Here is a 17,451-nt window from a genome sequence, read left to right as displayed (position 1 = left end):
AGTTCGGGATCATTGACCTTTTGGACACTTGACCATGACACACTTTGTCAAAACTTTTTTTGGGCGTTGAGACCCAGGAATATTTATTTTTGCTCAGATTACAAATCAGTCGGTTATATTGACTTCACGATTGTACGACAAAGTGTTGGGGTCAAGTGTCCAAAACTTGTTGATGATATAAAAAATATATTGCATCTCTCTCAAAATATTTTATAACTTTGTCTTTGACTGATGCAACATAAATTATGCTGATATCATTCTTAAGGGATCTAAAAGGAGCGTTTATTGTGTTTCGACAGTATTTTTTTTGTATTTTTTGAGAGCACCTCAGACCTATCGAATTGCATTCTGAATACGAAGCATGTCTTTCTGATATCAAATAATTTTCATTTTTTGAAAATCACAATATAATAAATTTTATGACAAATTATAAAAATTGATATTTTTCAAATTTTTGATATATAACAGTCCTCGAAGTAAATTATATAAATCTAATGATATATTTTAAAGTGTATGTAGCAGGAGAAATGTCGACGGTCAATTGAAAATTTTGACCTTTCATATTGAAGATATGGATTTTTTCCCAAAAAGACCTAATTTTTTTTGGTGTTTTAGGAAAAAAAATCCATATCTTCAATACGAAAGGTCAAAATTTTCAATTGATCGTCGGCTTTTCATCCCACCTACATACACATTAAGTATAAATCATCAGATTTATAAAGTTTATTTCAAGTACTGTTAAATATCAAAAATATCAATTTTTAATGATTTGCCATAAAATGTGTATTAAATTGCGAATTTCAAAAAATCAAAATTATTTGATATCAGAATGACTTTCTTCGTATTCAGAATGCAATTCGATATGTCTGATGTGCTCTAATGTCCCAAAATAAATACTGTCCAAACGTTTATACCCCAGCCCTTAAGGGATCTAAAATGAGCGTTTATTGCGTTTCAACGGTATTTTTTGTGGGACATGACAGCACCTCAGACCTATCGAATTGCATTCTGAATACGAAGCATGTCTTTCTGATATCAAATAATTTTCATTTTTTGAAAATCACAATATAATACAAATTTTATAACAAATTATAAAAATGTGATATTTTTCAAATTTTTGATATATAACAGTCCTTTAAGTAAATTATATAAATCTAATGATATATTCTTAAAGTGTATGTAGCAGGAGAGAAAAGTCGACGGTCAATTGAAAATTTTGACCTTTCATATTGAAGATATAGATTTTTTCCCAAAAAGACCTAAGTTTTTTTGGTGTTTTGGGAAAAAAAAATCCATATCTTCAATACGAAAGGTCAAAATTTTCAATTGATCGTCGGCATTTCATCCCACCTACATACACGTTAAGTATAAGTCATCAGATTTATAAAGTTTACTTCGAGTACTGTTAAATATTAAAAAATATCAATTTTTAATGATTTGCCATAAAATGTGTATTAAATTGTGATTTTCAAAAAAACAAAATTATTTGATATCAGAGTGACATTCTTCGTATTCAGAATGCAATTCGATATGTCTGATGTGTTCTAATGTCCCAAAATAAATACTGTCCAAACGTTCATACCCCAGCCCTTAAAGCCATGCATAAGAGCTGAACAGAATTTCCCAACACATGAGAGAGCCAGGAATCCTAACACTTATCATATGTCCAAATAAAGTGCAGAGATCCATTTCTCCTGTGTGTGTTTAAACAACTGATCTGAATCACCCTGCATGTACCTATGCCCTGAACAAAACTCACACCTTTACATTTCAGTAAAAGCACTATCCCAACACAATACGGTATTCTTTCTTTCTTCCATATTACAGCCTCTGCAGAGAGTGCTCCCATTATTTTGAAGCGCCTTGATGCTCATTATGACTGGCTTCCATCACCAGACTCCACTTTTGAAGACCAATCTAAACGAGTTGTCCTCTCTCATGATGGATGCACCAAGAATCCTCATGTAGCTGATGCCATTGCAATGGTTGTGGATGGCAATTGTGACTTCTATCAAAAGGTAATTAGGTTAGTCATATAATATGCTAACTCATACAATGCCAGAATCCTGTAGAGTTACACCATTGCCAGGTGCTTGGATAGGACTGGGCAGTACCGATGGAGTACTGGTCAGTGTAGTACCAGTGCAGTATCACTGCTGGTGTGTCCTGTGCAGTAGCAGCATTGGTATCATGTAGGTATGTACCAGTCATTCTGTACCAGTCAGGTACCTTAGCAATGGTGTACCTGTGTGGGCAGCACCAATAGGAATCTTATAGTGTAAGTATCAGCTTGTACCGGGTGTCCCAAAAAAAGGTTACATGTAGATTTTTGAAAATAAACTAAGTTAATGTTAACAAATATAAATATGCTTTTCATGACATAATCTATGTACCCTCTACTAGCACCCCTGTGAATGTCAATTTCACAGCCTACGTACTTGTACGCATTCCACACATTCCTGAGCAAGCTCTTTACGTGACATAATGCAAGACATAATGCATCTCTCGGATGTCACATCCGCCGTGCATTTGGCGGGCACTTGAGTAGGCCCAGCTATAGCATGGTAGATGCAGTATTTTATTCCGATAAACAAGAGTAAAACTTCAGTTTTATTTCAAGAGTTCAGTCAGAAATGTAAAAACAAACATCAGCTATTTCAAGTCATCAAAATCCAAACATGGCCTAAATGCAAAAGATTATTCATTTCACTATGTTGATGACAGGAGGTACAGCGTGCAGAACTAAAAACATGTTCTATAATGACCACCTTCCTTTATTTGCTACCACCAAGAGTCAAAAAGTTCTAAAACTGATTTATTTTCAATGTACAATATTTAATCTTTCAATTTGTTTCTTTTGTGCATTAAGTTCAACAATGAAAACAAGAGAAACATAAAAGTAATACAGAAGAAATTTGAAAACAAAGATGTGCTTGCATTCAACTTTCGCTGTGCGATATTTTGATGGTTAGCCACTCTTGACACCCCTGTCATCTTAAGCGCCATATAAGTTAAGTTGCTTTTAAGATACGGAACTGAAACTTGACAGACAGTTACAGGAAGGATCCATAAATAATATCTGAAAAAATGACATTGTTTTGTTATACCATCACAAAATGCGGTTCATTTTCTACAATCTACATGTAACCTTTTTATGGGACACCTTGTATGTTTTGAGGTCCAGTTGGTGAAATTAAAACCATCATTATATCTGGTTGAACAAATTCATCAGGATCGGTGGAGAAAACTCAGGAAACAAAGTTCATTGTACCTGATCTAGAAATTGCACGGTATAATTACCGAATAGGGTGCAACTTGCTAGACTGGAGTCCAGTCCTCGTTTACGGAGTTTAGGGTTAGGGTTTAGGGTTGGGGTAGGGCAGTCTTGTAATAAGACTAGTAGAGTTGCACCCTATTCGGCAATCGCTCCAATTGCACTTACTTGTGTACGTTGGGGATGCTGAGATCATTGGCACTGAACAAGAATGATTCAAATGCTGGATAACGGAGGCTATAGAAATTAGAAAGAGGAGGGGCATCACCATGTACTTAAATTTCTTCCCACAAGGTAACAGGCATATTGCATAACAATAGATACATTTCAGAGGTTAATCCATCTCCTTTGTTATGCAATACATATATATGGTATTGTGGGAAGGAATTTTGGTACAAATCAACATCTGGTAGAGAAACCCTAAGGTCCGTATGTACAATTCTTTTGAGACCGGGTCTAAAGTTAGACCCGGAGAAAGGACATTTCCTTTACATTTTCTTAAGTTATTTTGTAGTATTTTTGAACTTTGCATTTAAATCTTTAAAATTTGCTAGCTACTCTAGAAAGGAAATAAGAGTAAAGGACCATTCCTGATGTAACTAAATTCCACTTAGAGACCAGGTTTAACTTTAGACCTGGTCTAATTCTTTTGTGCATACGGACCTAAAGGTGCGTATAGCATGTTGAGAAGTACATTAAAGGTGGATAGTCAGTTTTATTCATGTTTTGTTTTCTATTTAACATTATTTTTACTATATTAGCCTATGCCCAAGTTTGAGCCTTATTTTTTCATAATTTCTACAGTTCACAAAATGTTCAGGAAATTCTCTGTGAGAGTACTGTTTCAGAACATTTGGCTATTTTCACTACTGACTGCACTCTTTCAATTCTGTGTCTTCTTTTCATCTAGGTCAACATAATGGAGCAATCCAAGGCCATAGGTGTGATTGTATATGCTCAACCAGGCCAGCCAGTGCAGGACATGAATTGTCAGGATGATGAGTGTGATCTTCCACCACCATCTATCCCTGCTACCTATATACCTTACAATGAAGATCTTATCAATATGTAAGTTTATACTGGAATTGTCTCGACCCAGGGGGGGGTGATACAAATGGCCATATTTCATGTGAACATGCCGCACAAATATGTGTTTTGGGGCTGGAGCCCAAATTTCAAACAAATGTTTACATTTTCATGAATATTTCATGAAAATATTTTATATTTGGCCAAAAATCTGGGCCTCTAGTATTAAACAAATTGATCAAATTTTCTTGGCAAATGTGTATTCTTGGAAAAGTGGTTAATTGAGTCCATTTACAGATGGAGATTCAGGTCTTTAACTGACAGCATGTAAGTTACTTGTTTGTATTCTTTTTCAGGTTACAGTCGTCGGACCCTTCTGTGAATGTGACATTTCAACACACAGCAAGCAGCAATTTTTATATGGCAATTGATAGCCAAGGTCTGTTAGCTCAGATGGGATGGCTGCTGTATCCAACCTTTCAATTCTTTGTATGGCAAGCAGAATGGTAAGAATAAGAAGACCACATGCACACCCCACACATGCCCTCCTTGTAAAAACCTGCAAACAAGATACTTGTACACCCAAAGAAGCTACATGTAGGCTTCTTATTACAATCCAACTGTTACCTGACTTATGCCAGCAAACAAAATATGAGTCTCAGATGTGTACATCCATATCAAAGCGATGCACTTATCGGCTGCTACATGTGTCTCATTTCACAAAATAGCTAGGAATAAATACCAGACTCATCTCAATTGGACGTCACTTCAAATCATCTCCAGGTCACATGGTTCAGGAATATGTTCTCTGTATTCCTAAATTAAGTGACTTCGGTATGATTTGAGGTGACCTCCACTTGAGATGAGTCTGGTATTTATTCCTAGCTGTTATGTAAAATGAGACGCATGTAGCAGCCGACAAGTGATCGTTTTTGTATGGATGTACACATTATGTGGTTCTTGGGTGTCCTCGTTTATCATGTTTTTTGTTTTTGTTTTAACAGTAACATGCAACTTTTAATGCATCATTCAACATATATTTTGTCTCAAGTTCTTAAAATGAAATTGTGAAAAATAAAATTGTATGAAATAGGTTAATAAATAATAAAGCACATTACTTGTACTGAGATGTTGATGCGTCTAATGCACTCCCCATTCGGGGCTTGTGCATTAGACGCATCAACATCTCATTATGTGTGCATTATTTTATGAATTTCACTCCTAACAAGTGATACGTATTTATTAAGCTATAATTCCTGATAATTTGACAGGTTTGTTATATATTTTCAACTATTGATAAAATGCACACAATGTTCATACTGATGTTTGTTTGTTGGGTTTGCAGGTTTAATTTTAAGACATCGCTTCAAGCTAACATGACAGATAAAGCATTAATGTTACCAGTTGTTAATGCTAGCATTATGCAGGGAGAGACTGGCATCATAAGAACGGTTAAAATGCCCAAACTCACAGGTATGTGTCGTAAAAATGGTTAACAATTTTGAACTGTTTCCCTAGTTTTTAAATTCGCTTCTAAGTTTGCTTACATTGACCTGAATACAAAAGGAATATATTCGCATGTTGTTATTTTCGCGGTAGCAGCTTGGAATGCAAAAAGTGCTAAAATAAATGCAGCGCAAAAATTTCTACTTTTACAGTACATGATTTCAGCCAGGATGTGTCTCTCATAGGGAAGTTTGATAGATGTGAATGCAATGGAGCGATTTAAATTTGAAGCAATGCTGCTTAGGCCAAAAAAAAAATTGTTTGCTTGCCCTCGAATGGATTTTAAAAATTGGGTCGGTCGGTCGGGAAAAGTTTTTTTTTTTTTTTTTTTTTTCCGTTTCCCAGAAACAGACATGGCGAATACCGAATAGGCGAATGCAATTAATGGTTCAAGCATTTCTGTAGCAGCAATATCACGCCATGGTCCAGCATCTGTGCTCGCCACTTGCACCTTAAACAATTGTAGCTCTTCTACATGTAGGCCTACGTTTAATGAAGTGTACAATTCTCCTACATGTAGTGTTTTTTGCTTTTCAAAACTATCATATTAATCAGCGTGTTCGGTCCCTTGCTTCACCTGTACAGCTAGCGCTACTCGTGTTGTGTCTGCCATGTTTAAAGTGAAATCATATTATACCAAGCGATTTGTGCTCTTAATAAAAGTAGCCTCAACAAACATGTTGAAAAAAATAGTGCAATGCTACTTCCTAGTCGATACGAACAAATATCATGAATCTTAATATTTGTAAACAAGAAATGAATATCTGGTACAACTGTTTTCAAATTTTATCTACTTTTACCATATTTTAACATCTGCTATATTGTATCCATTCTTGCACGATATGCACGGTTATATTTTGCCTGTAAATAAACTCATCCCTAGATGCGCCGTCCGAAATGTGCAGGTGGATAGCAAATTGTATTAGAGCTTAGACGCTGAGGTGGTATACGAAATTGCGGAACCCGACAGTCAGGTACAGCCGGACACGTAAACATGCAGGATATGGTATTTTACAACGTTTCTTTTATCATCGGTTTTTCAGACGAAAAATACATGCCATTTTTGGGAAAATCGCAAAAAAAAAGTTCTACGGTCGGAACTGCCGAGACGGTCGGTCGGACGAGGGCAAGCAAACAACTTTTTTTTTTTGCCTTATAATGAAAGACCGATAAAAAGAATTTATCGTGTCTGACGTCATCTGTCAATCAAACTCGAGCACGGTTTGTTTACAAGTGTCGTGATGATGACTTGCTGAACGGGCGGTATAACCGGGCATCTTATTGTTAATTTTGCACCTTCAAACATGCAAACCATCTCAAAAGTTAGGTCTTTATAGTAGGAAATTTTCTTTCACGAAGACACCATGTCAACAATGCCTAGAAAAGCTGCTTTTTGCCTTGTAAAAGTACGTAATTATTCCCCATTTGCTGCTATTCCTTTTCTCCGATCAGCACCATATAGATTGGTCTTCCTTTTACGCGCTATTAACCTGTGTAAACCAATCAAGGATCGTAATTGACAGGGACATCAGACGCGATAAATTCTTTTTATCTCTGTCTTTAACTGTAGATTGGCACATTATGCTGGCGTAAAATTGACACCCTACTTTACAAATTCCAATTCATTTTTGAAAATAATACCAAAATAAACATATAAAGTAGCACATTAAAAAAAATATTGGACCAGTTATAGTTTCTAATATCTCAACTTGAAAAAAATGGATATATCGATGAATTCCTTATAGTATTGCCTTATACATTCTATTTTCAGAGATCCAGAAGTACAAGAAAGTAGAGCTTGATGCATACTTATCATGTCCAGGAACCACAGACGGGACATGTCCTCCATGGGACCACATCATGTCTTTGTATGTATGCTGTGATAACACATCGGCATTGTGTGGTATGGAATTGGGAAGGTGGATTACACCATTTAGAAGGTATTTGTAGCCATAATGTACAATCTTTTTTTTTCAACATAATTTTTTCGAATATTTATAATATTTACACATGGCCCAGCTTGCGCTTCACTGAAAACAGCCAAATATGTTGTGATTGTAGGACAACAGTGCAATTTTAAATTTGGCATAATTGAACATGAACAATTGCACATTTAAATCCCCCATAGAGCTCCACATTTAAAGTTATTAAGATAGTGGGTTTTATTTCATTGTATGTCATTATTTTGACTTAAAACGGATAGAAAATGTTCCAGACAGTTGTGAATATATCATTTAGAATTTTGCATCTATAGGGTCAGGAGCACAACGGGGCAAATTCTTCTGTGCCACTCCCAAAATAAATTGGCTTTAAAAGAATGCAAAAAATCGCATTGCTTACACTACTTGGCATTAATCAAGGTGAATACTAACTGAAGTGAGCTTAAAACAAGAAATACAATGTAACATTCAGTCTCAGTTTCGGTTTTGTCCTGTTATTTTTTGAAGGGGCGGCAAGCCAGTTGGTTGCCAATGCATGGAATCATAGGGGAGTCTCTCTTCTCTCTTCATACATTAATCCACTCCACTAAGTCTTATCTTCTACAATTTACATGTGAAAGCCACAACTATAATTCTCAACATAAAATATTGTGGTTCAATGTTCATGCTTTGTTACTCCATTTTGATCTTATCTTCATTTTTTTTGCAGGCGTATTGGTCATTGGTTAACCAACATCACCCCATTGATTCCACTTCTTACCAGTGATACATGCACATTCACAATGAAGCTTGATGCTTGGTGGGCAGAACCATGGAAACCATCATTGAACATCAGATTCTCAGAGTACAACAGAAACCCTGGTAAGAAATGAACAAAACTTGTTTACCGTTTTAGTTGTGTGTACTGCGATCTCATTTGCGTATTATATAACGCACTACATGTATATACTCACACTTTGACAAGCGTCTTCCTTGATGACATGATTGCTACTGTCTACCGTGTAATAGACGGCATGCAGAGCGCTAACAAGCTAAATCGTAGCCACTGACTAAGAATAAAAAATATATGTTTTCACCATTGAAGAGATTCGTCAGGATTGTCTATATAAATTATTACTAGAGTTCTCATAACAAATCCAGGTACTCACAATTAGTAGTGACGTTTCGCAACCTTACTGGCTGGTTGCTTCTTCTTGACTGAGCTGTATCCAGTACTAGCACTTGAATAATATGTTTTCACCTTTGCTCATTATTGTTTTTATTTTACTCCCTATTTAGATGCATCAGATATGTATCCCTACAAAGTTGTGCCATTGTTTCAAGGTGGTACATTCAACAAGTCATACAACACGCAGTATAAACCCATTGACTTCACTGTACCAACTCAAGTATCAAAGGTGAGAATGGTTTACAAAGGCAAATGCCTGTATTGGTCTATTCCAGAAATTAATGGCACCCATGCCCCAATGAAACATGTAAGTTTGTACCATAAATTTTTGGGTATTCCCAGACCAAAATTTTATCCAAAAAAAATTCCCATTTTGACAATAAAATGATTAAAAAATTGGGAATTCCCAGTGTCCCTAAAGAAGACAGGCAAATTTTTGCCCAAATTTTTGGGAATTCCCAAGCCTAAAATAAAAAGGTGTCTTTTTCTAGGGAATTCCCATGTCTTTAGGGTTGTGAAAATAATTACATTTTTTTTTTTGGGGGTGGGAATTCCCACAGCAAAAAATGGTGAAAAATTTTGGGAATCCCATGTCTTTAGGGTGGGGGGGGGGGTTACCTTTAATTTCTGGAATAGCCCATTTGAGGGGTGATGCTTCATGAGAGTTTGCATGACATTATAAATTTCAAATGAATGAACACGGCATGACGAACAAACACTTTCCTGTCACTCAACATGACAATGTGCCCACAGTGTGGGTTACCAGACACTTACTGGATACAGCGGATGCATGCAATTATGTGTGCATCTAAAATAGTGCACTGTTTTCATTCATTTGAAATTCTTCCTGTAATTTGAGGGGTAAACTATATTGTTTTAAGACTAAATGCAACTAGAACCCGACGTATAGATGCATTTTAATGAAATGATAATCAAATAATAGGCAACCTATAAAAAGATGTAAAAATTCTCTCAGCTGCAATTTATTATAATGCTTGTGACCTACAGTCCTGGAAAAAAGGTTGGCACACTTTGGCTGTCTTTTGGTGTATCTCTGTCCCTGCTCCCCCAATTCAATGTTGAATGTAGCCATGTTGTCTGCAGGTCTGTGAGACAACTTTGAAAGATGGGGAGTGAGGAAGGGTGAGATACAGGGGGGAATCTGTGCTTCTCATACATTGAATGAATGTTTCACTCGTCTATCCAATTTTGATAGGGCACATATTTCAATTGTTCAGTCCAAGTGTGCCAACTATTTTTTCCCAGGATTGTTGGTCCCGCCATTTTCCATAATGCGCTAACACTCAAAAAATACCCCCAGTTTTTCTACCAATATTTAGAAGACTCATTGTTTACTCACTTTTGTGTTGAGGAGAGGGGAGCGATTAGCTTAGATCAGAAATCCCAACCCTAAATCAGGTGACAAACTCAAACGATGGGGTCACTTAACTACTTGGGAAAAATGTTGAACAATTTGACAACATTAATAGGTTTCAATATAAAATATCAAGAGCTCTCTCAAGAACCACTAAACCAATACTAGGCTTGTTTGTACTCACTTTAATACATTTTTCATTCCAAATATGGTCATGAAAATTTACAATTCTGACATTTTAATTAAAAACAATTGTGAAACTTGTCATCTGCAGTCTACACCTGCGTGTCAAAGATATGGGGCTGCATTAGGAACCCCTATTTTTTATTGTTCACAAGTATTTGCATACTACATGTATATTTTCTTACTTTCAGGTTGAAATTGTGGCCATTATTACTGGCCATGGGAGTGATGAAAATGGGTGTGGGGAATTTTGTCCAACATCCCATCATTTTGTAGTCAATGCCAAACATGAGAATGTCAAAAATTTCAGCACAGCTGGTAAGTTACTGTGTTAAGTATGTTCCTTGTTTATCATAGTGTAAAGAATATCCATGCATGGTTTATAATTTATATCAGGTTATGTTTATAGATTAATAACTGCATATTACATGTTGAGAGAGAAATTGGGCAATAAAAGAAAAAGTTGAAAAGAGAAATATTGGACAACAAATTGTACGCGTGTAGAGATCTCGGTGCCTTATTTTTAAAAAATGTTTGAGCAACAAGTAATACACATTGTTTGACTTCTTTCATAAACAACCAAAAAACCTGATGTTTTTTGCTATTGTTTAAGCAAATATAAACGTATCTATACCTTCAAAGAAATTGGACAAATCCTATGCGACACAGTCATGTTTGAAAGCACTGGATGTGGCATGTGGAGTATGATTATACATTATTATAACACTTGGCATATTTTTATGATGTCTTTTCTGATTGACTAATTAGTTCTAAGAGTGTATGGGAAATGGTCTTTATTTGTTGATTCAGGATGAAGGGTTCTTTTACAAGCAAATATAAATGTATCTACCTTCAAAGAAAATTAACAAATCCTGCGCAATGCCAACATGTTTGAAAGCACTAATTAGGCGATTAGGCACTTATTAATTAATTCACTCCCCATATTTTTCTTACGTCTTTTCCGCTGGCTAATTGGTGCTAAGAGTATGTGTTCCTTAGGTATGTTTTCTAATGTTTCTTTGCAAGACAATTTTTTAATTCATAGCATTCTTATCATAAATAATTTTCCCCAATACAGGAACCTTATTAGGATGTGCAGTGGGAAAGCCAATAACGGGAGTAGAACCAAACGAACACGGCACCTGGCTGTATGGTCGCAATGGATGGTGTAACGGCCGACAGGTAGATCCGTGGGTAATTGACATCACAATGCAATTAGATAGTCAATCTAATAATGTTACTTATTATGGATGGTATCAAGGGACTGATCCAGATCCAAAGGAGGAACCAGGGTATATTGTCATGTACTCCTATTTGGTTTATTATAAGAATTTCAGTTGATGGATGTTAATCTTGTTTTTATAAGCAGTTTTTCCTCTTCAGTCTGGCACACAATGAAAATACTTTATGAGGAAATTAAATAACATATAAAGGCGATGGACAAAGGTCTGTAGTTAAGAAGATGGAAACTGCGCAGTGAAGCAAAATCGTCGTCAGAGTAGCAAAGCGGAAAGAAAATATAAAACCAGCATTACCTGCCAATTTCAAGTGGGAACATATATTTTGTTGTGGACCAGACTGAAGTAAAATTTGTGAAACTAAACATGAAAATTAAAAGACTTCTTAAAAAGAGGTTCTTTTAGTTTTTATTATTTCTTTATTTTTTTAGCATTATGCTTGATAACTGTGTTAAAAATATAGTTAAGAGCTTTAAACACAAAAACAATAGTATTAAAAATTTAGATAAAAGATTTTGAGATGTCTGAAGGAAGGATAACCATGTTAAGGTAGCTGTGTACTCTCAGATACGCATGTAGTAAAAGTGCCATAACTTTGTAATTATTCACGCAAGACATATAAAAGTATACATTTTTATGAAGGCAAGACATCAATGAATATCAATATAAGTACAGTTTTGGTCTAAAAACAACAATTATGAAGAAAATCACAAAAAAGTGAATTTTTGGTAATTTTTGTTCGGTACATCATAACAAAAAAAACACTCTTTCCAAAAATTTTTGTTTTGCTTTTTTCTTAATCTTAAGGCACCATTCCAAAAACAGTTTTTTTAGTTTTTTGATATTGGCCTTATTTTTTGAGATATTGACCATATAAGGCATCAAAAGGAACTTTTTAAAATTCACAAACGCCTATTTGCACAAAATGATGCCTAAAATCGGAAATAGACCAAAATATAAAAAAATAAGAAAACCGTTTCTTAAATCGATCATGCTTTTTATGATGAGCATAATTGCTAACCTATAGATGCTGTATTTATTGAGTTATCGTGTACCTAAATCGCCATTTTACCGAGAAAATGAACATTGAAATAAAGGCCGTTGAAGTTTAAAGTGGTCACATTTTGCACTTTGATCGAAGCTTACAGAAGAATGCGGCAGTTCTCGTTTTTCTACCTTACATTACGTTAACATCGGGTAAATCCACAGCCCCGTGAGAAGTTTGGGCGAAATCTATTCATATCTTGATGTGTAAATCGGGGGAAAGAACTTGAAAAAAATCACATTTTATAAGCTAAAACGGAGCCATTTGACCGCTAGGTTTTTGTGAAATCAGTGCTTCCGTGGTGTTTCCATAAGATGCGCCGCACATGCAGATAAGCGTCGGCGTATGCGTAGCGTATTTGTGCGTTACCAAATTATGCGCGATACGCCTAACGCGATGCGTTGTTGCGCCAGCGTGTATCCTGCTGGTACAACAAAGATTTTCTTTCCTTTTAAATTTCAAACACGAGTGGAATAGTGAAATAAAATCCTTAAATATTGCAGTTGGAGTTTACAAATCTGGATTTTCATTCCTTTTATTTATAAAAAACATAACAAAGTACAAACATATCAAAAAAACTCAATTTCGCGAAAGAAACAATGTCTAGAGTACACAGCCGCGTTAAAATGCAACGTCTACAGCACATTGAAACTGATATCAAGTTCATCTTGTAGCAAGTTGGAGTCCTTTATTGCTCTGCTGTGAATATAATTTGTTTTCAAAATAACCCACTACTTTCAGGACATGTTGCCCAGAACAAAACTATTTACTTTATTTTGCAAAACGTGCTCATTGAGAATGCAGTGTGGTAGATGTGCATAGAATTACATATATTTTCATATAAAGTTTATTTATTTGTATTTATTGTAACTTTATGCTGAAAAGTTCTTTCAATACACAAGTACTGGTCTCATAAGAGGACCAGGTCATACATTGTTACAAAATAAAAGTATTAATTACTTTGATAACACATCAGCATTGTGTGGTATGGAATTGAGAAGGAATATATTACACTACTGCTCTAATTGAGAAAAAAATGCAAAAGAATAAAAATATGTGACGTGTCATGTCAAAAGGAGACATTTTTTGGGAAAGATCGTAAATGGAGAAAAAATCTGCCCAGGTTAATTTTTTCACATTTTGGGTTTGTTGCAAATTTGAGATGTTATTAATGCTTAAAATATTGTCTGATAGTTTCAGACTGGAATATAACTGGTATGTTTTTGAGACATTTTCCAAGGTATTCCTACTCTCAACATTGTCAATAATATTATTAAAGGCCAATATCTCAATTTATAATTTTATAATACCATAACTTACGAACTCAATATCTTTGCTTAGGAATGTCTGATTTTATTGGAGAAAACGGTGGTGTGGAGCAAAATATCTCTATATTTAAGATATGTAAAAACCTCAAAATTGATAACCTGCCCAAAAGTGTCTCCTTTTGACATGACACATCACATATGTTATTATTTGCTTCATATGGGAGTTGTAACATGTGTTCTGTTCAATAATTTTAATAAGATTAAATAAATATTAGGTATTTTGATATGTGCTGATTACATATTTGATTAAATTTGGTTTGGCAGTAAAGTGGTTTGGCTGTCAGAATGTCATCACTGCTGCAGGCTATATGCATGGTGTACTCTATTTTGATTCTAAAAAATACAGCACTAATTTTTTGGAATTAAAAAAATATCTTGTTTTGCCAAATGAAACATACATGTAGCTAAATCCTAATCCTTTAATTAGTTTTAACTGGCAATATAGGTCAAATTTTAATATTTCTGCAATTTGATGGAAAATAGGCCAAAAACATGCAATTTTATATTTTTGTTTTACAATTGTAGTCACAAAACTTCAAGACTTGGAACAAGTCAAATCATTGAAAATCTTGAGTATAGGCTCATGACTTTAATATTTATTTGATAATTTGTTATGAAAAAGATTAGAAAATATTTTTTTCCAAAAATCAGAATGCGTAACTTCGACCTTGATTGTCACAGTTTTTTAATTTACCACCCTAAAACACATCTTTTTGGACCTTAATTATTTCTAAAAATTGATCAAATATTAAAATTTCATTATTAGACTTTTATGTCTCATTTTGCAAAACAGGATAATATTGTTTTAATCCAAAACAATTAGTGCTGTATTTTTCTGCAATAGGCCTATCTCATGCCTTGGTTTCTGGTTCACCCTTGGTTTACATACATGTGAGCAACCCATTGAGTTTGTATTGTGATCATTTTGAATGGTGGTGGCAAACTCACTACCTGTACAAAACTGGTTCCTGATGTTTAGTGTGTCCTGGCTTTCCACAGAAGACTTTCCTCATTGATTTTGATGTCGCACTAAGACCGTGAATCGAAATATGTTTATCATGTTTATGGGCAGTATTTACGGTTAAAACTCAAAACCACAAAAGGTGCTGATCATTGTTATCAACTGCAGTGACCAATGGTGGTGGCAAACTCACTACCTGTACAAAACTGGTTCCTGATGTTTGGTCTGTCTTGGCTTTCCACAGAAGACTTTCCTCATCGATTTTGGTGTCGCACTACGACCACAAATCGAAATATGTTATCATGTTTATGGGCAGTATTTACGGTTAAAACTCAAAAACAACAAAAGGTGCTGATCATTGTTATCAACTGTAGTGACCAATGGTGGTGGCAAACTCACTACCTGTACAAAACTGGTTCCTGATGTTTGGTCTGTCCTGGCTTTCCACAGAAGACTTTCCTCATCGATTTTGGTGTCGCACTATGACCACAAATCGAAATATGTTATGTTTATGGGCAGTATTTACGGTTAAAACTCAAAACCACAAAAGGTGCTGATCATTGTTATCAACTACAGTGACCAATGGTGGTGGCAAACTCACTACCTGTACAAAACTGGTTCCTGATGTTTGGTCTGTCCTGGCTTTCCACAGAAGACTTTCCTCATCGATTTTGGTGTCGCACTATGACCACGAATCGAAATATGTTATCATGTTTATGGGCAGTATTTACGGTTAAAACTCAAAACCACAAAAGGTGCTGATCATTGTTATCAACTACAGTGACCAATGGTGGTGGCAAACTCACTACCTGTACAAAACTGGTTCCTGATGTTTGGTCTGTCCTGGCTTTCCACAGAAGACTTTCCTCATCGATTTTGGTGTCGCACTATGACCACGAATCGAAAATATGTTATCATGTTTATGGGCAGTATTTACGGTTAAAACTCAAAACCACAAAAGGTGCTGATCATTGTTATCAACTACAGTGACCAATGGTGGTGGCAAACTCACTACCTATACAAAACTGGTTCCTGATGTTTGGTCTGTCCTGGCTTTCCACAGAAGACTTTCCTCATCGATTTTGGTGTCGCACTATGACCACAAATCGAAATATGTTATCATGTTTATGGGCAGTATTTACGGTTAAAACTCAAAACCACAAAAGGTACTGATCATTGTTATCAACTACAGTGACCAATGGTGGTGGCAAACTCACTACCTGTACAAAACTGGTTCCTGATGTTTGGTCTGTCCTGGCTTTCCACAGAAGACTTTCCTCATTGAAGACTGATGCAGACAGTCACTCAACCTTGGCTAGAGTGTGATGGTTACGTTCATCACCAACAGCTATAAAATGTAGAATCTGGCTAAATTGGGGTTGACCATTCCTGGCTGTGTACAATGAAATGGTTTGCCTGCTTTCTTTTTCCCTGCATGAGTATTTGTTGATTTGTGGTCTCACATTCTTGGCTGTTGTAAGTTTGTAGCTTGTTTGAACATGAATGTTAAGCTGCTGCTGAATTTCATCCCTTTACTCTTGGGTCATATACCATACAAAGGTTCTGTTGAATACAAAATTAGACATGTTAAGACAAGGTTTGGCTTGAGTCAAGTATCACCGTATAAGGTACTGGAACTGTTTAGGCTGAGCCGCTAACTTTTCAGAATTGCTTGGGGAATAAATTGTTGAGGGATAGAAAAAATATTCCCTTTTTTTGCCAAGCTACTTGAGAAAAATGGTATGGATTGTTGAAAATAGTATGTATCATGATTCATGCATGAGATTTCATTACCTTGGCATGGGATTTTACTACCTAGGGGTGTGATTTTACTACCTAGGGTGTGATTTTACTATGTTGGCATGGGAGTGTGATTAAAGTCACATTCAGAGATCAGGTGGTTATGATAACCCCTCCGTTTTGCCTCCTGTTTTTGTTTTGTATGGTCGGGGGGGGGGGGGATTCTCCCCCAGTCGTGGGAACAATTTAGAACAATGATATTGGAAGCATAAAATATTAGATGAGAAGCTCTGTATATAGTCTACCTTACCCACCCCCTATGGGAAATTCACTTTTTTTTTGGCATGGTCGGGGGATATATTGAAATTCGATAAACATAAAATAAATTGGAAGTATTCAAATATCAGATGAGAAGCTCTATATATAGTCTACCTTTTTACCCCCTTCTATGGGAAATGTCCTTGTTCTGGGGATATCTGGGGTCTGGGGATATCAACAATTTATAGTATTGAAATTTGATACAAAGTTGCTGCCAAAGGTTGTCTTTCCTTCCACTGGTTCCCCATGTAAAATATTTATATTCAAGAGTATTCTTGCTTACCTGACTTTTATTGCACCCCTATGGTATTTCTGCTTTTTCCCGAACATACTCTCATCTATTTTGACC

General features: G+C 35.6%; 1 protein-coding gene across 2 annotated transcripts in view; it reads left to right on the top strand.

The window, feature by feature from the left end:
- LOC140142012 (uncharacterized) overlaps window positions 1–13,051 on the top strand; it is a 52,359-nt gene extending 39,308 nt beyond the window's left edge. For both annotated transcript variants that reach the window (XM_072163915.1, XM_072163914.1), the window contains exons 4-12: window positions 1,828–2,018; window positions 4,185–4,342; window positions 4,657–4,806; window positions 5,646–5,773; window positions 7,578–7,746; window positions 8,456–8,607; window positions 9,025–9,143; window positions 10,664–10,790; window positions 11,551–13,051. In XM_072163915.1, the coding sequence (XP_072020016.1) occupies window positions 1,828–2,018; window positions 4,185–4,342; window positions 4,657–4,806; window positions 5,646–5,773; window positions 7,578–7,746; window positions 8,456–8,607; window positions 9,025–9,143; window positions 10,664–10,790; window positions 11,551–11,813 (1,457 nt within the window). In that variant the 3' untranslated portion in view covers window positions 11,814–13,051. The remainder of the gene's footprint in view (window positions 1–1,827; window positions 2,019–4,184; window positions 4,343–4,656; window positions 4,807–5,645; window positions 5,774–7,577; window positions 7,747–8,455; window positions 8,608–9,024; window positions 9,144–10,663; window positions 10,791–11,550) is intronic.
- Window positions 13,052–17,451: the final 4,400 nt, after the last annotated feature.

This window comes from Amphiura filiformis, chromosome 20 (assembly GCF_039555335.1).
Source record: "Amphiura filiformis chromosome 20, Afil_fr2py, whole genome shotgun sequence".
NCBI classification, from domain to species: domain Eukaryota; kingdom Metazoa; phylum Echinodermata; class Ophiuroidea; order Amphilepidida; family Amphiuridae; genus Amphiura; species Amphiura filiformis.
Note: the sequence above shows the minus strand (reverse complement) of the source record. Positions and strands in the feature narration are given on the sequence as shown.